The sequence below is a fragment of the Pseudopipra pipra genome, chromosome 6 (assembly GCF_036250125.1).
Source record: "Pseudopipra pipra isolate bDixPip1 chromosome 6, bDixPip1.hap1, whole genome shotgun sequence".
NCBI classification, from domain to species: domain Eukaryota; kingdom Metazoa; phylum Chordata; class Aves; order Passeriformes; family Pipridae; genus Pseudopipra; species Pseudopipra pipra.
The window spans coordinates 58,374,100-58,400,585 of NC_087554.1; the positions used below are offsets into that span (position 1 = coordinate 58,374,100).

A 26,486-nucleotide genomic window follows, 5' to 3' on the forward strand; every position below is an offset into this window, starting at 1 on the left:
GGTTATCTATCTTTATTTTGTTTCCCAAAGCTCTCCTCTTCCCTTGCTCTATAGCTCTGCTGCAAGATGAATGGCAGCTGGATGACGGTGATAGTTTTCTCTAGAGACCTCAGAATATTCCCATTTTTTATACTATTTAAAAAACAAATAAAAATACCCAAGCAAGAAATAATCTTTCTCCTATCCTATCCCCTAAAAAGTCTTGCATGTAAAAAAACCTGCATCAGTGGAGGTGTAGAATCAGAAACAGTAAAATTGAAGTGCTTGGATCAGAGTAGTGAGGCATCACTTCTACCCAAGCTGTTTGGACTTCTTCGCACTGTCTAGCCATGGATTTTTTTTTTTCCTGAAAGCAGTTAACTTCATCATGAATCTTTATTCCTAGCTTTGCTCCTCTGCAGTTCACCTGGGCATTCAGACTCCCCAGATTCAGAGCAAGGTGTTGGACAGTGTCTCCCAGTTTCTCCCATTTTCCCAGAAATCTATCCTATTTTAACCTCATTCCCAATAGCCTGGTCATACCCTTTTTTCTTAAGCTCAAACAGACAAATAATTTTTGTTGTTTCTTTTATGTTTTAGCAATTCAGAGGCTGCCTAATCCTGTCTGAAGCCCACCCCCACATATGAACATTGGTATTTAGGCCCATATTTTGCCACTAACACTTCCATAAAGGGATTTTTACTGTATAAGCAATCCCACCAAAAGCAGAATCACACATCACAGAACAAGGTGCTGTGTAATAATGGCATTGGAATATTAGTAGGTTGGCTTGAGTGCAATATCTTCGTATCCTGCAGTGATAAAAGGTATCTCAATTTGTTCTGAAATATTTCATATTTACACATTTTTCATAGTTCATCCTCTACCAAAATCTTCTATCTTACATACACAGTTGTATATATAAAGATATATACTGAACTCACCTTGCTGTGGAAAGAACAGTCTTCTGATTCTTCATCTAAAGAAGGCAGAAGAGATACCAATCCTCTTTTTTTCAACTACAAAAATACACACAGAGAGACAACCCAATTAATCATGACAAGAACAGTAAAAGCCTCTTCCTTTCTGCCTGTAAATAGGGGTCCACTTTTGGAGAAGCACTGAAAACCTGGCACCCTACATTAAAGTAACTGAAACTTGCAGGTATTCAGCACCCCTGAAAACTGGGACTTGATGCTGTTAAGTTTCAACATACCAGATATAATAGGGACAAATTTATTTTTGCTCCATGAAAATAATTTATTGAAAATCCCAGAACAACTGATTATCAACGAAACTACACATCGAGCATTTTGCTACTGATTGTTTGATACAAACTTCATGTTGAATCTGCTCCTGATGAAAAATAACCACAGGCACCCTTCTCCTAGCTTCTCTTAGAAATGCATCACACTCAATCTTTTGGGGCCACTCAGAAGCACAAAGGGGAGGAGAAACAGTATTGATTCACAGCTGCAGGGGTGCTCCTCTCTCACACGCCACTCCTCCAGGAGGAAGAAGGGTTATTTACCTTCCCTCTCCAGCTCTCAGGTAAATGATCACTTACCTGCTGACCAGAAACATCAGTCCCAACTGAGTTACTCTGTGCTAACACAGAGGCTATAGATTCATCTGCTGATTCAGGCATGTCTTGCTGTAAGCGCTGGTGAAGCTCAGACATGGAACTCTTCATCCCGGTAAGGATATCTTCCTTTCTTTGGCACAGCTTTATGATCTCTTCTTTTACAGCTTCCATTTCTCCCTAAGGAGTAACAACATCCATAAGCATCCATTACTCTTACTTAACCAAACAGTAATGTAACAGATGACACCAGTGATGCATCTTACTGGGACTGGGGTTATTTCCCCCTTTTCCTTTTTCAGGGCATTGGGACAGTTCCCCATTGTCACTGCAGCAGATGTCCAGACACATGCAAAACAGCAGCAACAGATTCAGCTCAGGACAGCACTTGCCACTTGTAGTGCACAAGCTGGTAGTCTGGAAGGAAACTGTGGCAGGCTGGAACTAATTTTAACTAGGTCCTGCATACCCAAGGGAACACTAGTTTCCTTCAGGACAAAGGGAATGCAGATGGGTTACATTACTCTGTGTGTCACAGCAGGTGATGTTAACTTCCAACTACCTTCCCTGGAAAAACCTGACACTAAGCACTTAGGATAGCCTTGATGAGGCAAAGTCAGCAACAAGGGTAGCTCAGGGCTGAGTCTTTGCTGAAGTTAAAGAAAGGAAACAAACCATTTGATGGGTTTGAGGGACATGTCTAGGGACAAAACTATCCCATGTCTTTGAATGTCATACTGGGAGAAATGGTCCCCAATAAAGTGCAAGGAAAATATTTAATGTTCTGCAGGGACTAAACAATAATCCAAGTAACTCTGCACTAACAAAGGGGGAAATAAATCTGTCTCGGTCTCAGTCCTGGCCATGACAATTGCTATAGCCAGTGTTCTGTCCTTAGAGTTTTCCTTACCACCCAGCCTCCAGGTGAGCAAAGAAAGCACAGCAAATAACAGAGTAAGACAGGGCAAGGAATAAATTGCTCTACTCTCTTAATTACTAAAAGTGCTAAAGCTCTTTGAAGCATTGTTTCTTGCTTGGAAAACCAAAACCTGGCTAAATATCCCATTACACACTGGGCTCAGTTGATCAGAGCAAGCTTTGATGCTGGGCTTGAAATCAGAACAGCAATGACTCCACACCATGCCCTATCATTAATGATGTTATGCCAGTAATAATCTGTAAGAGATGAAAGCAGTAAGACTGCTGGTTCTGCCTTGACTACAGCTTATTCTGTTAATAACTCAAATGTGGTGGCATGACAGGGAAGGTGGAGGCAGAAACTCCAGCAAATTTACAAAGGACATGGGAACTCTGCTTAGACAAGGATGTTTTTCTCCTTTTGTACACTCAAAACTACAAGATAAAATCTCGCAAAGGTAGAGGCAGGAAAATGTCATTGGAATGAAGAAAAGGCCATCCATGACAATTTGGCATATTTTTATAAATGCCCACTAAGAACAGTATATCTGTTTGTTTCATTGCAGCAGGAGACTCTCCAGCATACATTTATCACTACTATTTTTCAAACTTAGTCAGCCATAACTTCCTCAGAAACCAAATCTTTATTAACATCACTTCTTTATCTGAAACCTCTCAACAAGATGGGCAGTTCTATCGCCCACTTCTATACATGCCATGCTACAATTCTGAAATGGGTTGTCTGCTAAAACAAGAGCTATTAAACAGAAAATCCCACACTCAAAGACAAAAAACAAGTAAGAACCAGGAAATGAGTCATGCTTAGTACTACATCAAGCCTCCAGCACCCAACCAGCTGACAGCAGAGCTACCATGTACTTAGGAGCCTCCTGAGTGATTATAGTTATTAGGCAAGTACAATGTAAGTGTATTAGCTTTATTGTGACTGACTGGAAAAAACTGAGCATTTCAGAGGCACTTTATAAATAGTTATTACATTTAATTAGTAATTTCCTGGCTTCTGCAGTGCTGTCCTTAAAACACATCTTATTTTTGCATTAACAAATTAATTCATCCATTATAGAAAGATGCTGACTGCAGGGAGAAAAGCAACACATGTTTATCAGTTGATGAAAACACACTGCAGCAGTGAGGAAGGAAAGGAGTCTAATGAATTTAACCCTAATCAGAATCCCCAGAAGTACCATTGCATAATCAGCAATCAGAAAGGGACTCAGATCTCTCCTTATGCACTATCCCAAGCTGCTACCTCAGGAAAATTGGCGGGATGCCGAGCACAGGTGAGTTATCAGTGCCGCATATTGTTTCACCAAAACAGCTGTCAGCTGTCATGAAAACAGCACTCAGCTTTTCTTAGAAATTGATATAAGTACAAATGACATATCAAAATCAATAAGGAGCATATTATGAAAGATACACCCAATTTGCAAACTAATATTAACTGTAATTAATTGCATGGTCACACCATGGCATTCAATTGTCTGCTTGACTCTGGTGGGGAAGGCAAGTACAGTGCTATTTCTCAGTGCTCTGCATCATCATGATTAGTGTTAGTCAGGACAAGTAACACACATGAGAGAGAAAACAGTGAAACCCACCTCTGGACAGTGAGTCTTCTGAGCCTGTGGTTGATCTTCATGTGATACTTCAACCAAGTGGTTCTTTAAGAGCTGTTTCAACTTTTCAATTTCTTGCTCACATTCTTCTGTTTTCTTTACAGTTTCCTGCGAAATAGTAATCTTCATAAATAATTTTGAATTAAGGAGTACAGAAACAAACTAGTCAGTAACACAAAAAAGATGAACTGAAAAGTAGTGAAGCCTCCTTTGCAGCTCTAGTTACGTGTAACAGAAACTGTGTTTGCTCTGCTAACTTTGCACAAACTCACCAAGTTTATTATTCACTTGCTAAGGACAAACAAACCGCTCTATCCCCAAGTTGAAGCATGGTGGATTATTCTGCCTAGAAGCACATCTTTGCTTACTCCAGAGTAGAACTACGAATTTGGCTATAAAATGGAAATAGAGTATATTTCATTACATTCATTACAATTTATAAAAGGTTGGAGGGAAAAAAAAAAGAGAGAAATTACAGTATTTCATATCAAGTTAGAAAGCCTACCTGTTTTTTACTGGTGCTGAAGTCCTTACTGCAGCTAGTTCTGCACTGACCAAAAATGAAGTGTGCTGTACACCAGGCAGACACTGCAGCTCAGAGAATAAGCCAACTACAGTATCTGACAATTTGAATACTTCCCATAAAAATGATAAGTAGTCCCACCATGTGAACTTCCTCTTCTTACATGGCTTATAGGAAAACATATCATATGTTATAAATAGCTAAATTCACTTTTACTCATTTGACAGTAACAGCAAAATCTCATCAACTCCCAGCTTGACTGTTTAGGGTAGTCTCCCCACACACTCATATTTGTCAGTCACAGCCTGTCATGATGTGTCTGGTAATTAAGAAATTGTCACATTTACAAATCAGAATATTTTGTGAAAACATTGAATATGCACAGCACTTGGTGGCTCTGTGTTTTCTGACCCACAGGCTGAGAACCAAAGACTATCTAAGGACTGTTCCTCAGGTGTCTGCAAAAGGTAATGAAGAAACAATGAAGTCAACAGGCTTGAACTTACTCTGCTGACAGCAGCACCTGAACGACCTGACAGGTCAAAAATCTCACTGCAAAGTATGCACAGACTCTGACTTTCAGAGCAAAGAGTCTCTCCTGCTACGAACATAAAAGAGCCATTTCTACAGTCACTTCTTCAAAAGAACATGCAGACAGATAAGATTCTAAGTAATCATTATCTTACTTACATGTTTTAAAAGAAAGAAAAACCTATTTTCTTCAGTTAATAAAAGAAAGCCAAATTGAAGAGAAAGATATTTAATTGTGGCCTATAATCTTAGTGCCATAGCTAAAGAATCAGAGGAGGAAAAAAACCCACAGAATAGGTCTTCTCCTGCTCAGTTTTAAAGACCTTCTAAAAGGGAGATTCTCTTACTCACACCTTCACTTCCATATGAATAGGAGTGTTTAGTACTAGGTTGAGTACTACCTCAACTTTCCTTGGCTAACTAAAGATTATGAATATTTTGTATACAGACTCCAATGTCTTCCGTCACAGGTCAATATGTGATAAAGTCATTTGCCTGAAGATAACTCATCTGTTCCCTGCCTTCCAGTCAGGGACAAGAAAATCTGATTTTATCCTTTATCCAATACACCAAATGATACCATATCTGTTGGACTTAATCTCTTCCTACAAGCGTTGCCTGTCTTTTGAGTTATTTCCTGCTTAACATTTGCCCTTGACTTTTCATATCGTGGTAACACTATAAGACCGACCCATGGAAAAGGCCCACCTGCCTTTAGTGTATTTGTCTTGGAAAAGCTTAGTGAAAATGAGCTCAGTAAGCCAACAGATATGCAAATACTGCCACTCTCTCACACAGAAAACCAGTAGAGGCAGATGTGGCTTCCAGCTCCTCTTCCTGATGACGTTATTTAGGTGTGGTACTTAACGAGCCATAATAAAAAACAGAGGGCAATGTTCAACACAGATCTAAGTCACCGAAAATCCTGCCCCAAAGCACTTGCTATACCTATTACAGGTTTTGTTTCTGTTATATTTTTTCAAGTGTTACAATGCAATTTAATTATACAGAAGTTACCAACGCAACATCCCATTGCGTCATCCACAGCAAAAGATGGGCAAACTCATCCACACACTGATCCCCAGGGAAAGAAACCCCATGTATATATTTCTACAGGAAGCTTACTACCTCTTTGATGCAGCACTCAAAATGCCATATTTTAATAGCTTTATCCTTTGTTACATCCTAGCTGGTACTAGACTTGTATTGTAATACTGCTGCTTTCAAACCATTTAACTGCACTGGAAAATCTCTTTTGCACAGTTTGATAAACTAGCTGCCAAGAATTGCAATTTTTCCAATCTGTATTCTCACAAAGAAATTTCACTCAGCTACAGATTGATGGATGCCTACAAGGTAAAGGCAAATGCTGAGCAAAGAAAGGTTACAGCTTTACAAAGAGGACAAAAATCCAAACCTTGACCTAATGCTCCACACAAACCAGTTACAAGTGTCATGATAACAATTTAATTGCAAAGTACTGTGTTTCTGACGGTTTTAAAGTGTTTTGAAAATTTTCAAGTATTTGATCTGGTAACTCTGAAAAAGGTACATTTTACCACATCCATTTTTTCAGACCTAATAAACTGTACGGATTAAAAAAAAAAAAGGGATCATAGGGATCATAGATCTCATATAGTCATTGCTTTTTTTCTGAACTCCATAATCGTGTGGCATGTTTTCAGTTTTTTTCTTTGTGTGGTGCTCTTAATTTCACAAACTGCAAATCAAAGATGGACATTCACATTTTAGACAGACACTTGTGTCTGCCTGGCCTTTGAAATGCCCAGTTAGATGTTCTAAAGCATTCTGCTTTACTGTAATAGGTTAGGAAAACTGTATCAGCAAAGATAATGTAACCTTTTTCTAGGTGCTGCCATCATCCTGCCAAGAAATGGATGGGCCACCTGAGAATTTTCATACCTCTGCTGACGTGGGAACGTGCGTAACCCAACTCCAGGTTGCCTCCAACCTGGGCAATGGAGTGTGACAGGCCCTGAATTAAAACCTTCCTGAGCTGGTACAACCACATCGCTCAGTGAAGTGCTGCAGAGAGATTCCTTCAGGTCTGGAGCTGTTCATAACCCTCACTGCCCCGAGTTAACACTCACTAACCTGCCAGCACTGCCTTCTTCTAGGGCCGTGCATCACATCGATGCTGTTATATCATTTCTGTTCCCAAACCTGGTTTGGCCAACAGCATCTCCAGGCTCCCTGTCACATGTTGGCCTACCTCAAAACAATGAATTAACCACAACACAGCTGTAGGAAATGGTCACTTTCCTGGCTCACTGATCTGGATTAGTAAAAGGCCTTCTGCTGTCAGCTGTTTCTGTATAATGGCTGCCAACAAGAATTTCCATGGTAAAGATAACTTTAAAGACTTGGTGTGGACACCTACACCTAATACTGGACTTCACTCATCAGTGCAAACCTCTGTCATAAGACACCTGAGCCTTCATTTCTTCTACAGTATGTTAAAACCACATGGTGTCAGCTGTGACTGAATCGGAAAACTGAAATGTATTTCGAGTCTACTGAGTGTCCTTTGTTGCAGTATCAAATGAAACAGGAAAAAAAAAAAGAACAAAAAAAATCCCCAAAACATTACATAGAAGACATAGTAGGCATAATTATGTGTCTGTAATAGCAATATTGTTTAAAGATCAAAATTACTATAAAGTAAAGGTGGTTTAGGTGACAAGAAAAAAAAAAAATCAATTACCTCAAGTAGGTCATTTTGTTCCTTAGTAATTTTTTCTAATTTCTTCAATTCTCTCAAGAGTTTTCTTGCTCTTTTGAAGACTGAGAAAGGTTGCATTTTCATTGCTGGTAGCTGAAGTGCTTCTTCATAGGACTGTATATGAACAATAGTCTTCTGCATGGGACCAACGTGCTCAAGTATAACCTATCAGGACACAAGACAGATAATGGATGTGATAGTGAGTTAGAAAAAATGAGCATCGAAAACTTATACTACTCTCACGATGTGCAAAAGTTCTCTTTGGTCAGTTTCCCATTCAATAGGAATGTTTTTATCCCCCTATGGGCCATTCACTTAAGAATTGGACTCAGTGATCCCTGTGGGTTCCTTCCAATTCTCAATATTTTGTGATTCTATTAATCTTGGAACAAAGAAGTGAAAATCCACAGTGAGGTTGTCTAAAGCAAGACAAAGATACATCTTTCATTTACAATTCTTCTTTTTTCAGTGTATACATTCATAAAGTTTGCACAGTAACAAAAAAAAGTCACATTCAGATTAGGTGCTATTTACTAAGCGGGTCATTTCAAAGTAGAGTATTATTGGCAGTGAAAACAGTTAAAAACCTGGTGCAAACCCTTTGATGTCACTCTAGCAAATTCTGGGTTTTGTTGTTTGTCCTGCACACCAGTGGTTTTATGATGGTCCTATAAACAGTGTATCAACATAGCTGAGATGATGAATCAGGATGGAAGTCAGGGAAAACCTGTGAAGGTGGCTTTTCTGAAGACAGCATTTCATACCACAATACCTCAAGTGAATGCACAGTTTACAACCACCTTTATCAGTTTTGGATGAACAGAAATATGCAGTTTCATACCACAAAACTTATTTTATGGAAGACTCAGTGATCTGCTTCAGAAAGACAGAATGGTAATAACCAACACATAATGTCTTGGTTCTCCTAAAGAAGTATGAAATCTTACAGAGACCTCATTCAGCTGGGAACTTCAGAGGAAAAAAAAAAACAAACAAACCACCTATGGGCTTTTTAATTACTAACATTTCTGTTAAATTCCCTCTCAAGAAGATTTCATTTTGAAATGCCTCAGCTGGAATAAAGATGCTTATTCTCTCTTTCACAAGCAGTCTGCATCAGGAATTTTTTGTTATTAGCGTATTATCCTGGCTTTGATTTTCAATAAGGAAGTGAACATTATTTTTCAGAAGAAATATTACCTTAGTTTTTCCACACAATGCAGTCATTACAAAATTGTTCTCTGGATAATGAAGCCACAAAGCTTTGTTATGAGAGTTACAAAGCTACGAGAGGTATGAGGACGTTTTTATTCCTCATCTGCAAATGCCTTTTGCATATCAGTCAGGTAACACTGTGACTGCATGTGTTATGAAATAAAAGATACTATAATGCTTTGCTTTATGCAGAGACATGAAAAAACATCTGGCCAATGTATCTTTGCAGTGAAGTCCCTGCACAGTTTTATGGTAAATCACTTCAGCCTACGTTTCCAGAAACATCTGCTAAAGTTTGTCCATTTTTGAAAAAATAGGGCCTCATTTTCCAAATTTCAGATTACTGTTTCATGCCAAGTAGAGTGGTGTGCAGCAAGGGTATCTGAAAATTAGGCCGTAAACTTCCCAAAAAGTGGAGATCCTCAAATATGGCAGCTATGTCTGACAACATGTGCTTAAGTTACACACTCGAGTTCTCCGTGGGTGTGTTTTCAAGGGTGCTTTAATTTTAAATGCTTTGTTCAAAACATGACTGTGCTCCATGAAAGGGTCTCTCAACAGTCTCCCCTTAGGGTTTACATTGATCACATGTCTTGGATGCAAACTGAATTCCTTTCTAATGAAACTAAAGCAGGTGATACTCTCCAGAAGAGCTTTTGAAGACACCCAGCTACTAATGGATGCCCATTCTACAGGATCAGTCCGAAGTAAGCCCCAAGACACATACAACACAGATACCAAGTCCTCTGCACCAACTGTTTTGCCCTACCAACGTGCTCCTTTTGGATTTTAGAGTACTTGCTACTGTAGAAACATGCAGCAGAAACCATGTCTGAAATAATACTTTCAATCTTTGATCCCAGAGTTAAAATTTGTGTCATGCTAGCATTTCAAGATCACATACTAAAAACTTGTTCATGGTGGTCTGCAGTCACTAACATCCTTATGCTTCTGAAACCATACTTACACTAACTTCTGCATACATATACAGGGGAAAAAAGCCCATATAGAAGTTTTTACAGACCTGTCCATGTTTAAGTTGGTCTTTAGGCGAAAATTCTAACAGATCGTCTGATGACAGGATTGTCTTCATTTCTGCAACATCCTTCTCAAACACTTTCACATGAGATTCAATGGCATCCAATTCCTAGATTTTGGGAACAGAGAGAGTATTTGTAGACTGTACATATACCATAGCCAGCTTGCATTTCTGCCTTTAACTTACAAAAAGAAACTCTGAAAAACAAGTTCAGCATTTGCAGGATATATTAATGGATGCTCGCAATCAAAAGGTTAGTTACTATAAATTACTCATCATCATAACTTCTGAAGGAATTAAGTATTCGAGATCACCTGGTCTGTTTTAAATCCTGAATACAGAACTGATAGATCCTGGAAAAGTCACATTATAAATTACCAGTAGTGAGAAGACAGTTTTCCAGTGGTGACAGACAGTAGCATAGGAAACTACTCTAATTACACTATTGCAGTTTCCTGTGCAGAGTCTTACAGCAAATGAATCACATACAGTAGAGCTACTTGTGAATTCTTACAGAGTCACAGAATAGATCAGGTTGGAAGGGACCTCAGGAGGTCTCTGGTGCCTGTCAAAGCAGGTCACTTGGGGCCTGATCCTGCTGAGATTTGAGTATCTCCTGGGATGGACATGTTACCCCACCTATGGGCCCCGATTAAATGTCTGACCAATCTCACTGCAGAAAAAATCCTTCCTAGATGTAATTTCCTTTGTTATACTTTAGGTCTGCTCATCTTTTCTCTGCACACCCCAAGAAGAGTCTGGCCCTGTCCTGTCTATAGTCTTCCTTTACATAGCAGCAGACACCAGTAATATCCACACTCCCACCCCCAAGCTGCCTCTTCTCTGGGCTGAACCAACCCAGGTTCCCAGCCTTTCCTCCTACACCTTGTGCTAATCCTGAACTTTACAGCTTAATTAGTTACCAAAAGCCTTCTGATGGTTTGTTTCCAGACAATTAATTTCCTTGCTTGGCACAACCACTAAACCCTTTTCCCTATGCAGGTAACATAATTCGTATTTCATAACATATGATGAAGCTCTGATAAAAGACACTGATGGGTCACCCAGACTTACATCAGCCACATGCAGGATCTGTGGAAGAATCTCTGCTATCTCATGCTGTAAAGTTGCTACTTGGTCATCTATTTCATGCAGCTGTTGCATTACACTGCTGGTTTCAAAGACTGGTGTCAGCTCCTCCAGCTCCACGTAAACACCGTGCAGAACATTTTGCTTTTGTTCTGAGTCTTCCAAAGCCATCTGGGGACAAAATAAGAGCTTAGTTTGATCCATCACTGGTGAGCATTAGCACTTTGACAATACAGATATGTTCAACATCTGAAAGTATTCATATTTCATGAGTGTCAACTGTAACTATTTTTCACTCAAAGGATTTACTGAAAGTGGTAAATTATTTATGTCAGCAAGACTTAAGAATGGAAAATTGCATCTCTGCAGAGCAACCAGTTCTGACAGGGCCACATATCTGCATCAACACTTACCTGCAGGTCATCAGTATGCTTGCGTAAGCTTTTTGCAGAGTCACTTTGAACATCTGTTCTTAGCAAACAGTTGGTGCTTTCTATCCAATCTTTCACATTCTTCAAGAGTTCATCATATTCTTCCATCTTGTTGGCAGCCTAGGAAATGACAGGATTTAACAGAAAGGCACAAATGAATTGCTGTTCACTGTTTAGGATAAATGCATCCGTGGACAAGATTAAAAGAAAACAGGATGTGTTTTCATTGTGGCCAATTAAATTAGTATGGTGAAATAAAAATCACTATTTTTCTGAAACAGTTTCATGATTTCAGGCTATCTCCTCTAATCAAAGGTAATTTTGGTGCTTACATGCTTACATTTCGTGGAGGCATTGCTGCAATTTATATGGCAACGTTGCTTTAACAGACAGCCCATTAGCAGAGAAACAAAGAACCATCTTTGCACCCACCGAGGGGTGTGAATTCCCCACACTAACCCCCACCAACCATGGTGCAGACCCACCAGTCCTTTGGGGTAGCAGCTGGAGGCAAGTCTGCCACTCCAAAAACTCCAGCTATAATATGCCAATGTCACTTACAGCAGGCTTGTGACTCTTTACTCATTTGTCAGCCTCTGATGTTTTATGCAAAGCCTTCACTCTTTTTTTTATGAGATGTGATTTTAAAGGAACTTTTACACTTGCATCTACCTTGTTTAAAATGGCAGTTCTGCGCTCTGCAAGCTGTGAGACCTGCTGGTAATGCTGAAGGGGGGTCACCAAGATATCCATCAACTCCTGTGCATGGCAGGAATTCTGCTCCACTATATCTTGCACTTCTGCATCCAGTTCATTGAGTTTGTAATGCCAAAGGTCCAGCATATCCCAGATTTGCTGCACGTGGAGAAAAAGGAAGTGAAATATAAGATCAGACTCAAAGATAACAGCAGTGTTATTTATTCTTCACATGGGGCATGTGGAATTGCAAAGATTTCAGAACTGATATGCTGAGAACAGAACACTCTGCATCTACTGGACTGATTCACAGTTGAGAAAACGACGTCTTTTCCTGTGAGAAAGAATTGGTAAATATTCACCAGCTAAATGTTTGTTTGTACTTCTCTTTCTACAGACATAAAATGAATGGAAGACCACTTTTTGCTAAACCAGGCTCTGTAGAAACAACCAATAATCTTTCAACGCAGATTTTTTTTCTTTTCACAAGATTACCTTCTGAACTTCTTTGGCTTTGGCAATGTTTTCACTCTTCTGTTGCAACATCTTTTCAATAGCTTGCAGGCCATTGTTAATAGTTTCTGCTTTGCTTTTCAGCACGTACTGAGGAGAGTTCTGCAAGATTTCAGAGCTAACCTGTCAGAGCAAAGAGAAAACGATAGGGGAGATTACAAAGATCTGCTTGTTTCTGTGCACCACCTCACCAAAAATATTCAAATTCTTTTTATGTTTCTCATGACAAGTCACTTAAAAACACAGGAGTGGAATTACATTTGCAGGGAGAAGCATCGACATGAGCAGGTTCAATGTCTACATGGTGTTCAATGATTCCTTCTCGTTAAAAAATGCCTCAGAAAGGCAATCCCTGAGGAAACAAGCAATGAGACACTGCAGCTCCCTGGGTGCTTTGCTTCAGCTGCCCCTGTTCTCATCCCTAACACAGGCTGATGATGCTGCATTGTGGAAAGGGTCACATTTAGATTTATGCTGTAAGAAACCCAGAATGACACCTTCATGTCTCAGCCTACTGCTATGAATTTTTTGTAACAAGTAAGAGAATCTGAAAGTGCATCAACGTACAGTGAATTTCTAAATATAAACTTAGAGATTTATCACTGAAATAAAAAGCTCTGAGCACCATGAAGTATATGGAACTTAATTTCACTCTGCAGAACTCCATAGAAATGAAAAATTGGTACACTGGAGGGCCTGATTTTCTATGTAAAGAGAAAAACTCTCTTCAGTAAGATACCAGGTTACTATAGACTAGATGAGGTGCAGGGAGTGAGAAAGTCCTTGCTTTTAGCCCAGAGCAACATTTTTCCTTACTAAACCCTGCTAGCTGCTAGGGTCAGCCAAGCACCAGGAACTGTTAAATTGGGGTAAATTCTTTGTGCGCTGCAGCCCTAGGATTTAGGGGGCATATGTACACTGGACAGTTTAATGCTGCCTTGATGCAAAAGATTTTTAGTTTAGTAGTTATTCTAGTTTAAAGCTCCTAATACCGAAATACTTTATCCATGTTGTGGGAAGAGGACTTGATATAACTTTTAGTTAATAAATTTATCATCCATTTTTATTTATCAATGTTATTAACATTATTTATAGATGCCAACATAAGACCACTATACAAGTAGCCACAGTAAGATGCTGTATTGATAAAACTGCATTAATCAAATTAAATATACAGCAAAAAGAACTACGGTGCTCCTCTCAAATGCTCATGCTTATACAAAAGGAGCTATGAAGTCCAGTCTGTACTTAGTGCCTAAGATTCCTTGGAAAAAGGAATTCAGATTGTAATCACTAAACACTTGACCATTATCCTCACCAAACATGAAAAATTATTAATCGTTGTAGTGCCAGTTTCCAAAATAGAAGAGAATCATGTATGAGTGATGTGACACAGCTGGAAATGAGAAAGTAGATCAAGCACTGACTTATATATTTCCTCAGGAAAAAATGCTGCATCTGTCAGTGCTCTGGTCATCAGCAGGGCAGGATTTTAATTTCAAAACTTCTTACTGGGATAAATTAATTATTTATGGCATCAAAAGTACAATTTATTTACACTGTTTGGTTAGCAGAGATAGAAGAAAGCAGAATGCCACTAAAATATGATGAGTTAACTCAATTTAACACATGATGGTATCTTCTAATACATAACTAAACTGACCTCCAGTTGCACTACGATTTCTTTTGTTTCCTAAATGCATTTTGAAAAATTCCAAGACAGTTTATATTGTTTTCCAATACCTAAATGTGAAAAGCAAATGTCATCTAGCTTCCAGGACCAGTTCTTTCACTCCAACATGTAATGTGTGTAACGTGTGTACATTGGGATAATCTTTTAGCTCAGTAAATGAAACCGTAAACAACAACCCCACCCCCCAAACATAAATACTGATTTACTTCTCCTCTCTCCTATCCAGTTGTTACTTCTGAAAAGATGGTTCCATTTTGAAACGGAAAACATAAAGTTAACCAAATTAAAACTAATAAGCTGTAGTCAATATGCTGCTAATATAATGCTACATAAAATGAATGAATAATCTGACAGACACTATCAAGTAACTGGATTTCAAAACTGTTTTATTAAACCTTCAATTTTTATCAAATTAACTGAAATTTAGCCTTTAAAATTAGCATTAAACATAATTATTTCTGAAATATAAGAACCGAAATATTTTATTTTCTTTTAAAAGGTAATACAAATGAATCTTTAAAAATGGTAATAATAATAATACCAGTTTAAAATTTGATCCCAAACTTAAAGTATTACTCCATTTTCCTTAATTTTGCTCACATTTAACTGTTTATATCCTCTACAGATAGAAAAAAATAGCAAAAAAAGATAGCAAAAAAACCACCAAAAAACACCAGTGCAATGTTATTTAGTTATTTAAATTCCCTGCCTGTTTTTAAAGGAAGGCAACCACATCCCAAGGGATGGTAACAAGAACTGTGCCATGATACCCTACCGTGTGTGCAAATTACATTAAAAAATCCTGTTTCAAAGTCCTCTTTTAACCCAGTTTTGAAAATACATTCTCAGTTAAGCTATGCAAACTTCCCAATCAACTTTGACTACTAGTTCACAGTTGAAAAATCAGACTGGATAGAAGACAGAATCCGTATCGTATTAAAACCTTATTGCTAGAGGTTCTGCCATGTCCAATTTTAATAGAGAAGAAAAATATTATATTCAGACAGCCTACTGTAAGGATATTCTAAAAGGAGACAGTTAGCATGAGGAATCTTTCCTCATGCATAAATTTTCACTGAGGGGAAAATGCAAACAAAACCAATCAATGTTTCAAGTTGAAACTTATAGTTACAACATTCATCAAATACTGCTGTACTTATTTATACATTGCTAAAAGGTAAGTCTGAAAATTACATCAACAGTTACCTTCTCTTCTAGGTCATGCAGTACTTTTTTGCAGTCCTCCAGCTGTGTTTCAATCTCTGCAGGAACTATTGTATACATTTCAGAATACTTGATCCGGAGTTTCTCCATGATATCCTGTAGAGCTTGACTTTCTTTACTGATCACACTCTGAAGCTCCTACAAAATTAAGAATAAATAACTTCAGCAGTTTTACCCAGTTTTTACTCAGGTAAACACATATACATGGTGCGTTTTATAATTCCTACAATGAGTATGGTTTGGAAAAGTTGGTTTTGGGATAGCAAACCTAATTTGACTACCTCTGCAAGCAGATGAACTTTAAGAAATACTCACTCATTTGATCAAATGATGCTTTTCAATCTGTAAGAATTAAATAAACTTGATACTACTCCACATTGGGCAACTGACGCACTGATGCTCATTGACAGGTACAGCAAAGGAACCATTTGAAGTGCCCCTGTGATTAAATGTTAACCTTTGTGCTCCCCCTTTTTGCCAAAAGTGCATTTTCTCTTTGAAAGACGTTTAATAGCCAACGTCCACTCCTTCATTATTATAAACAACACAAAGGCCACAAAAAGCAACAGGTTTCAGGCTGAAGTGTCTGCTTTCAGGCAATTACGTAGAGCAGCACAGTGGGCTCCTTTCAAAACAGCAGTTTCCAGTTCTGCATGAAGAATGTAGGTTTTATGAGATAAAAGAAACCTGAACAACTGTCTACAGCCTGGGGCCTAGAAAGAAAATCCGATCTAAGTCCTCTTGCAGAAAGAATGAAGAAACTCATTTGTTTTGGAGGTTTTCTAGAATTTCAAGTTGGAAGGTTCTGTTTGCTTGCTTTATGGTTCCTTTCCCCCAATGCTCACCTGTTTGAGAAACTCAAATGTTAACCCAAGTTACTGGGAAAAATTATCTAAAGTTCCTACCAGGCAATGAAAGACATTAAAATTAACTGCCTTTTCCTCTTCAATCAGGAGTAATGGTAATCCATTAGCTCCTAGTCTTCACTCGGCAAGCTTTTCCCTCACATGAATACAACACACAGAAGAAACATGTAAGAGACTGAGATTGATTTATTTCCTGTCATCCCACAACAACTGAGTGTGATATTAAAAAAACCCCTCAAAGCCATGAAACAGCTGTGTGTCTCATTTTCTCACAGAGAAGGCTGCTGTTGTCAAATGGCCCAAGTAAGATTGTGCCAACGTTTACAGGAGCTTATAGATTCCCTGACCTGAATCTGAAAGAATCAGTTACAACACTGACACAAAACAAAGCATGTCTCTGCAAACTGGTGTCTGTATATTAATGCATGTTCACATTTCACAGATTATTTAGCTGGAAAGCAGATGCTACAGATTTTAGAGAAACAAGGTTTTCTTTGGAAGTAAGGGATGAAATTGCTCTGCAGATTTTCGCTTAATGGTATTTGCATTACGTAAAACTAATGAATTTTTCAACCCTTTCAGCTGAATCTTCTCAAAAGGAACAGGCCTCCTGTGACACACTGTTGCAAAGAAATCATGTGATGGGATTGCTGCTAACATTTCCTTCTGCCATTGCTGTCAGGAACAAAGACAAGGCCTAGACTCACTTTTGGATGAGTTTTAGGTGCTCAGAGTGTCACAGGTTGAATGTGAGGAACAAGAGCAGGCAAACACCTGCAGTAGTAACATCTACTCTGGATAGAAAGAACTCAGTGGAAAAGCAGACACAACTCTATATTCTAATTCTAAATAATTTTAAATAGAAACCCAGCCCTTTCAGACAATTCCACAGTTTTCACCGCAGTAATGCTGTCTCATGGGTTTTCTGAACTTTCTCTTAAAGATGTAGCTAGCATTTCTCTCTTATGCTGACTCTGAGGAAAATACTCCCATCTGTCACCATGGTCTTTGGCTTCTGCACTTTTCCTAGCCCTTTGCCAGCTTTAAGTATCCACCTTCTAAAGAGAAGAAACTGTGGGGCACCCCATTAGTTTTTGCATAAGACTCAGCAAAGATAGCCCAAATTTGTAATAGACCTTGTTGGCTAGAATAAATAAATTATAAGGTTCTGTAGTTAAAAGATAACTCGATTAAATACAATTAAAAATAAATTTTTGATCAAGATTAAAAAAATTATGATAGCAATATAAACACAATACGGCCAAACTGAAACAAATATAATTAAAAAAATAAATAAACACACATTTGGGGGTGTTAGGAATAATAGCATTTCGTGAAGTCAAGAAATGACAGAAATGCATGGACTGTCACAGAGTGCTAGTGGCAGCTGAAGGGCATGGTCTTGATCACATTTTGATTTCTAAAAATCATTTACCAGGTTAACCTCCAATATGGGACATCAAAGCCAGAGCACGTGAAGCTGCCCTGGCTAGATACGGAGAGGGGGAAAGGGTGAAGGATGTACCCTAAGTAATCTTTCCTAAAAGGATTGCAACTGGCTTGAATTTCATGCAATTCAGAAATACTTCTGTGCCTGCTTACTGACCCACACAGAGGGAAAGGAACACCAACCAAGGACATGGCAGGGCCAGGCATGTTCTGCCAGGTTCATTCTCTTTAACTCAATGTGCATACACCTTGGCACTCATTTTATCTGGAGCAAGTTCAAGCACCAGCACAAGCCAGAAGATATTCCAAATGTCCCCACACAGTAACAGAGCCGATACCAACCTCCAGTTGTTCTGCCTTTCCATCAGCATCCTGCAATAACACAGATGCAGCATTCTGTAATGCATTTGTCACAGCACTTATTTCTTCAGTGACCTTGTTCCTCTCTTGAATCTCAGCTTTCACAGAATCCTTATGGTCTTGAGCCTTTTCATACAACCTATGAAAGATTGCCAGAAAGAACACAGTAAGTTTTAGATTCTACACTAAGTAGGAGCAAAGAGTATGTTTAATACAGATATTTTATAGATTTATATCCAGAACCACATTTGTCTGGACTTTAGTAATATTTTCTGTAAAATCTTTGAGTTTATGTCATTTGTTGTCTCAGTTTCTTCAAAATGAGTCTTCAGATATTGGTAAACAAAGTATTTTTGGTAGACCAAATCAGATATATTGGTAGACCAATCAGGCATATTTAAACAGCAAACAGAGGTCAGCTTCTCAGAGTCTGAAGATGCTGGCAGAGCAGATGTTGTTCACAAAGATTCCCGTGTCCAAAAGCAGGCATAGAGAAGGGCGAGTACAATCACAAATTTGCAAAAAACACTTAGGGCGAATTTTAGACAGTGGCACTCAGTAAGACGAAAGTTGCATTGCTGCAAAAAGCCCAAGGTTTGATTTTCCTAGGAGTGGCAGACCCACATGTCTCATTCAAGTTCACAAGAGCTTGGAACCTCCAAAACTGACTATCATTCCTTCTGATTCCTACTGCACTTGAACACAAATTGCAGCCACAGGTGATATGGCCAGGCTCAGGTCTTCTCCCTAAATAATATCCCCCAACGCCCATGCTGCAGACAGCAGATGTGTTAGATGGAGCATTGGTCTGACCCTGTAGAGCACTCGTCTTTTTAACCGCATTACAGTTTTTATATATTCTTTAATATCCAATAAAATGCTATGCTTATAAATAGTCCTATGTCATATCTTCGACAGAAATTTCACACCACTTACTTTTTGCAGCGATCCTGCATTGCCTTTATCTCACATAAGGCAGGAAGGGCAGCTTCTGCCTCGGTGTTTTCAGATGTATTCAGGATGTTTCTTATTCGGTGAAGAAGTAAGAGCAAGAGAAGTTGTTGCTGGTTGATGTTTTCTTCAAAGGAGTTCACAAAATCTAGTAACTCTACCAGTTCCTCTCTGGTGGCCTTTTCTTTCTCTTTAAGGCTTTCTGGCTGTTCTTCCTGGAGCTTATCGAGAATTATTGTTTCTCGTTCCAGCTAAGTAAACAACCATGTCAAAGCATTAGATAAAGTGTTTTTCTTTTCCATCATCTTAAGTTACATTATTCATTTACTCATATGGGTGACTAAGTAGTGGGAATTACATAGCCAGAGCTTGAACCTCTGAAGGGTGCCAAAACATTTGGGTTTGCTTTAACAAAGCAAATAACCCCGCGCAGAGTTGTTCTGGGTTCAGGGAATATGCACTATAAATTTCCTCACCAATTTTGACTCTGGGTTCAAGAAAGAGCGGAGGTAACTGGCTGACCACTGGGTAGTAAAATGATGTTCTGCACTTATCTCAGCCCTTTACAGCCCATTTTACTGACAGCCACATCCCTACCACATTTCCCCAAACTTTCAGACGTTGAGTAACTCACCTCTTCATTGATGAATTTCCATTCCTGCTTTAGTTCTTCACAGTTGATTTCCAGCCCTTTTGCTGCCTCAAGCAAACCCAACCAGTTTTCCCACAGCACTGTTACAATCCTGCCCAGGGCCCTGTCACTTCCTCTGCATAATCTCATCAGCTCTCCAGAGATCTGCCTCAGCTTCACAAGATCCTCTTCAGCCGAGTCAATGTTGGAGACTAAAATCTTATAGGAGAAACAAACACGTAAATAAATAAAAGGCTACAGTCAGAAGTATTAATGAAGTATTCAGTAACATGATTAGGATCCTCTAATAAAAGGGCAATCACTCCACTAAGCTGGTTAAAGACAGTCATGATGAGAGAATTCTGTTGGCTAAGACTACAGAGAAAGACGGGGTAAATAAAACAAAACAAACAGAAGAATAGTGTGCCTGGGTAATTAGGTTCTTCTTACTTCTTTCTGGTTATTTGGAAGGGAAGAGAAATGTGAAGGATTTAGAGATGTATAAAATTACAAGTATGAGTACTAAAGGAGAAGACAGCAAAGAAGTTGACTATAACACAGGTCTGGTGGGGAGGCAGCAAGACAGTCGTGAGTGGGGAAACTGGAAATTCTGATTTTCAATTCTGAGGGAAAACAACAGCAATGTTAGAAATCTGATCAGTCCTGGTCCTGCAAAGAAGCAGTAAGGGATCTGAACAGAAATGCAACATGAGCTTAAGCACAGATAATGTTTGATTTCTACAGCAGTAAGATGCACTCATTTCACATGGCCTATTATAATCCATACATAAATATATTCTGTGGTTTTATATATATACATATATAAATACAGGATAAAGAATTTCCTTCTTTCCCCTATGGTATCATTTGGTGTGCATAGCTGCATTAGTTTTGCACGAGCTTTTCAAGTTCTTCAGAGCCTCTCTTACCTTGCTTTCTTCTAAGTGCTCCAACGCTTCTTTATAAGACATTGGAATTTTAGACAAAGACTGTCTAAGCATCTTTTCCAGTTTCTTAAGAGTATCACACACTTTATCTTTGGTTTTTGTGTAGCTTTTGTATTTTTCAAAATACCTGTAAGATACAATTAATCGACCAATTAAAATTTGTTGCTGTTGCTCCTCTCTACAAACATAATGCCCACTAGAATAAAAAATAACATAAAAACGTCTTCTGAACTAGTAGTCCTTACTGTTCTGCAAGTTATCATCAATTAGCATTTGTTATACGTAAGATATTTTAGAGGTGAAGGTACAAATGTCCCAGAGGCAAATATAGGTATGTATATCCATATTATCAGCCATGGAGCTGCTCGAATGAATTGTATGTCTTGATCTAAGATTCCATCCTCCTCGGGGATACCCAAAAACTACTTCCCAGTTTGTAACACACATTCTATTGTTCCTACGATACGTGGTCTGTACAATTCCAACTTTTTTTCTGCATCTTACAATCTCATTTCTATTACCAAAGCATTTATTCATTCATTCCTTTATCTCCCAAACCTTTTCTGTACATGTATCTGAAGACCCTTCAGATTTCTTTTGTACCTCAAGGAAGGAAAATAAAGCCTGTGTCTTGTTTGATCTTCTTTACTTTCTCAAGCCATCCAAAGACATGAATTAGGACTCCACTGAAAACTATTCTAACCTCCACCAGCACTGAACTAGAGACTGTGGAAATGTGTTTTCTTCTGATTCTGGCACCCCATGACCCTCAGTGAAGGCCCGATATGTACTTTTTGGACTACGCAACAAATTACTGCATTGTAAATTCCTAGCAATATGCTTACTGTGTGGTAATTTCCCTTACATTACAATCACATTTGGAAACACCAGGAATGCTTACACTTCTTTCTACTCTATTACCTGGTTCTATCAGAACAGAAACACCACCACATTTATTTTCAGCCATGTTTCTCATAATAAGGTACATAATCTAGGAAGATCTCTTAAACTTACCTATGTTCATGAGCTTCCTTTCTCTGAGCCTTCTTCCTTAATGCCAAACTCTTATTGACCATTTCTGTTAAAGTATTTTCCAGATATACTTTATCTTCTGGTTTCACTAGGCTTTTCAGCTTGGAGTGAAAGTTTTCTACATCAGCCTTTGCAGAGTTGAACTCTTCCTGTTTCCATTGTGGGGTCTGACAGATCTCCTCTGAGCTACAGAGCTCTGCTGCGCCAGCCTGGATTTGAGCTTCAAAGTCCTCCAGCAATCTGGTAGCCCTCTGAAGGGCCTTGGTATAAAGATCACCAATCTCACACGCCTCCTCCAGAGCACTCTGAAAGAATTATAAAGACGAAGGAACAATCAAGAAAGGCTGCTGTACTCCTCTGGATCACCAGTTGATCTTAGAATTTCACACCTGGCTGTCTTTGAGACCAATGCTCCCAGAACTGGCCTGAGGAAGTAAGGGAAGACACGTGGCAAATGCACTCTGCTACCTAAGGTAGTCACAGAGCAGTGCCCTCAACCATAGGACAGGGGTTATGAGGGAACTGCTAATATTGGAAAAGTCCAGAGAGAAGGATGACGGGGCAGAAGAGGCCCAAGATTCCATCATGGACATGGCAGTATGTTCAGACAAGGAAAGCCCACATGTTGACACTGTATTCTGCTCCAGGGGATATCTCCACTATGACTTGCCAAACCCTCTTCGTGTATGTATTTCTACACAGAACGTGTGACTTTGTCAGCTCTTGGATTCCTGCAGGGCAGAGAAACTTTGGCACTGTGCTCTCTACACAATACTCAAGCTGTGAAGCACAGCAAACTGGGAAATCTGGCAGCAGGACCATAAATCAACCAAGGGATGTTGAGTGCCTCTTCCTGTTATTAACTACCATCTCATATTTCCTCATTTGTATCCGTTGATCTCTTGGGCAGGCAGGGCACAGGTCTTCTTGATCAGAACACAGTTTCAGAACCTCTTTGCTATCAGTCTTCTGGTTTCCAACATAAACTTATTCACTGACTCTTGATCCTTATATTAACACTGCACTTTACCTTAAGCAGCCCTTTTCCACTCATGAAGTTTGCCTCCATCCTGATTACACCTCTCAGATAGATTTCCCACTTTCCCTCACCTAACAGGTTGAGCAAATTCAGTTTTATTAACTGTCCTTGACATTCCTCATCCAGACAGAGTCTGTTCCAATTTGAGTGAACCTTTCCTGACAAAAGCACAGAGAATCGAGTCAATCCTCCAGCAATACCTTATCAATGCCTTATATACTTGTGTTAAAGCCTTGGATCCCAGTTGCCTTTCCTTTGTTCAATCTTCCTGAGGCCTGATCACATTGGTTTGACCTGTGCTTTACTCTTCTTGATCATTCCCAACTGGTAAAATTTTCTTTATAGTAGAAACAAGGAACTTGGGGTTTTTTTCATCATTGTTACTATTGAAAACATTAACTAAAATCAATCCCAAGAATAACTGCAGGACAACTGCACTCAGTCTCTCTTCAGCTGAATATTTCAACACAACCTTTTCCTTCCTCATCTTTATCATTGTTTTCCTGTGCTAATCTCCACTGATTGGTTATAATCAAACTGAATACAATTGATTTCTTTGTATCCTTAGTTTCTATCATGATTTCCATCATACCCACCAATGCAGAGATGATCACAGGCCAATTCACCTATTACAATAAATAAGGATATAAGTCATGAAAATATAAATGCTACAGTCACAGACACCTGTTCTAATTATTGGGGAAAGATATATGTCAATACCTCACTTTCATTAAATATACTTACAACACGGGCAGCAATGTCTGTCTTCAGTTGTGCTTCATGACTTTGCAGCATCTCTAACTTTGTTTCTATACCAGCAGCAAGAGATTTTTCTTCTTGATTTTCCCTCTCCTTTTCCATTAGGTGTTTAATAGCAGAAAAATTTGCTTGCACCATATTCTGAATTGCTTCCCATCGCAGCTTTTCATCCTGCATTGTTTTCACATCTATCACAACTGGCTGCTGGAGCTCTGACTGAATATGCTTTATGATGTGGGATATATTTTCTACTTCATTCTGGGTATCTTCCTTGTTTACACTCTGGAGCCCAGAGACCAAGTTTTGAAGAAACTTATTCAATTCTTCAACATCTTTCTCCAGGCTCTTAATTTCTTCTGTCTTAGATTTTTTGAATAGTGTATCAAAGACCTCATTTTTGTTTATTTGATTTGCTGCCTCCTGAGTTAAGCACAAGATTTGTTGAACTGTCTGCAGCAGAATCTTTGCAGATATGACATTCTCAGCAGGAGAAGAGCTAGAGCTATCATTTAGGATGTTAGCTTGTTTTCTTACAGTGGATGTTACAGTCTGGATTTCATTTAGCAATACTTGAATCTTATCCCATTCCCTAACAACATTCTCAAAGTGCATTATCTTTCCTTTAATTTTACTTTTTATTTTAGAAAATTCAGCTTGCAATTCATCCAGCTGCAGTGAGTCCCATTTCAGACCTACACATTCAAAGATTTCTTTGTACTTCATTATTTGTGACAAATCTGCCTGAAGAGCTAATACTTTTTCTTTAAGTGCTTTGCATTTCTCCTTCACTCCCTGCTTGGCATCTACTAATTCATCTTCTTTCAGGTTCATTTCACCATTCTGTAGATCATTAAGACCCTGATGTAGTGAAGCTATTCCTTCAGCAAACTCTCTGTAGACAGCTATCTTTTTTTCCACTTCATGAATTTTACTCTGAATTTGCCTCTGTGTCTTTCTTGCTCTGTTCTTCAGACTTCTTAACTGATCAATCAAAAATAGTTGTTCAGACAGGCTCAGCTCCCCAGCTGTGACCTGACTCTCTTTGCAGTGAGATGAGATAAGCCCTTCTATTTCCTGTATGTCCTTTAACATCTCCTTTAAGATGCTTTGTTGGCTGACTAACTCTAAGCACGTGCTGGTTTGGTTCGTGTCAGGCCTGGCAAGCAGCTCAGCATTTCGAAGCTGACAGTGAACTTTGTCTATCTCTGCAATAAGTCTTTGCCTCTCCTCCAGCTGGAGCTCTAGGTGCTGCAATCTTTGAGCAGATTTTAAAACAAGAGCCTTGTATGAATTCTGCAATGTTTGTAAAAGGAAGGTCATATCAGAGACCTCCTCTGGCTCCAAGCTGGGAAGGATGTGTTGGAGCCCATAATCCAGTGACAGAATCACAGGCTCTCTGTTCACAACTTCTGTGCTCATGAGCTGACAAGTTCTGATCTGTGATTTGACATCACTGGGGAAAAGTGCTGCTTTCTGATCAAGGTGGGACAGTGAATCTTTGACCCATGAAATATTTTCTTTCAGCCTCTTCATCATTTCATGTTTCATGAGAGCAGGACCAGTGATCTGAGTATCCCCTTGAGCTTGTTGTGCTGATAAAGCTTCCAATTTGCTCTGCAAATCATGTATAGAGTTCTCCAAAGCCACCTTCTCTTGATCGCTCCAAATTCTTTTCATCTGCAGTTCAATCCTTCTTTTTAATTGAGAAAGTCCATGTTTAATGTCCTGTAGCCCTGTGGTCCAAATTAGAGGGTCTTTGGCTTTTCCTGCAGCTGAGGAATGTAACTCTGCTTGTAAATACTGTTCTTGTATCAGCCTCTGAATATCCTGTGCTTTATTCATAAGCAGGTTAAATTCATCAATTTCTGCCACAACCTGATCGTGTTTTTTTTGCACTGTTTGTTCCACGTGTTGCCACCAGTGCTCCAGTTGCCTCATTTGGCTTTCTGTCAGCACTTTATCCATGCATGTCAAATGCTGAGATAAAATTTCCTGCTGACTTTGCAGCTGGTTTAAGACATCTCTTTCTTTCCTTAAGGACTCTATGCATGCCTTAATTTTCTCCAGAAGAACTGTGTTGTTCATAGGACCCCTGCCAAAAACATGAGCAGTGTTTAAAAAAAATAAATTCTCCTAAAACATAGACTAGACGCTTTTAAAAACTATTTTCACTGTTTAAAATATAATTCACTCACTTTATTCACTTAATCACACATATCCCTATGTTCTCTCACAAATTTCCTAATCACCCTTGCAATATCGTTATTTCTTGCTTATCTTTACAGCATTTGTTATTCCCACATATCTCTGCAGAAAAGACATATCCTACTGTATATTCTCTAAAATATCAGTATATACTAATATAGAATGTAGTCCCCATTTAAAGTTACAACAAATAAAGTTTTTAAAATCAACAATAGTGTTTAGCCATCTCTTTGTGAATTAACAATCTTTTATGGTAATTTCTGGTTGACAATGAAGATAAAACTTAGTTATAAAAATATTTAGAAATTTCCACTTGTCCAAGATTAATTTGGAGTAGTTTATATACTCATCTTTTATTTCCAGGAGTATTTTGAAATGCCCATCTAAAATACATTTAGCAGATTAGATTTTTATTCCATTTTTTCCAATCTCT

General features: G+C 38.7%; 1 protein-coding gene across 6 annotated transcripts in view; it reads right to left on the minus strand.

Moving 5' to 3' along the window:
• SYNE2 (spectrin repeat containing nuclear envelope protein 2) overlaps nucleotides 1-26,486 on the minus strand; it is a 181,387-nt gene that overhangs the window by 77,061 nt on the left and 77,840 nt on the right. For all 6 annotated transcript variants that reach the window (XM_064659377.1, XM_064659380.1, XM_064659379.1 and 3 more), the window contains exons 50-65: nucleotides 23,834-25,940; nucleotides 22,033-22,355; nucleotides 21,001-21,145; nucleotides 20,075-20,290; nucleotides 19,426-19,691; nucleotides 18,472-18,628; nucleotides 15,797-15,952; nucleotides 12,880-13,020; nucleotides 12,361-12,543; nucleotides 11,671-11,808; nucleotides 11,243-11,428; nucleotides 10,154-10,276; nucleotides 7,897-8,079; nucleotides 4,100-4,225; nucleotides 1,548-1,742; nucleotides 925-999 (exon numbers count right to left, since the gene is read on the minus strand). In XM_064659377.1, the coding sequence (XP_064515447.1) occupies nucleotides 925-999; nucleotides 1,548-1,742; nucleotides 4,100-4,225; nucleotides 7,897-8,079; nucleotides 10,154-10,276; nucleotides 11,243-11,428; nucleotides 11,671-11,808; nucleotides 12,361-12,543; nucleotides 12,880-13,020; nucleotides 15,797-15,952; nucleotides 18,472-18,628; nucleotides 19,426-19,691; nucleotides 20,075-20,290; nucleotides 21,001-21,145; nucleotides 22,033-22,355; nucleotides 23,834-25,940 (4,720 nt within the window). The remainder of the gene's footprint in view (nucleotides 1-924; nucleotides 1,000-1,547; nucleotides 1,743-4,099; nucleotides 4,226-7,896; nucleotides 8,080-10,153; nucleotides 10,277-11,242; nucleotides 11,429-11,670; nucleotides 11,809-12,360; nucleotides 12,544-12,879; nucleotides 13,021-15,796; nucleotides 15,953-18,471; nucleotides 18,629-19,425; nucleotides 19,692-20,074; nucleotides 20,291-21,000; nucleotides 21,146-22,032; nucleotides 22,356-23,833; nucleotides 25,941-26,486) is intronic.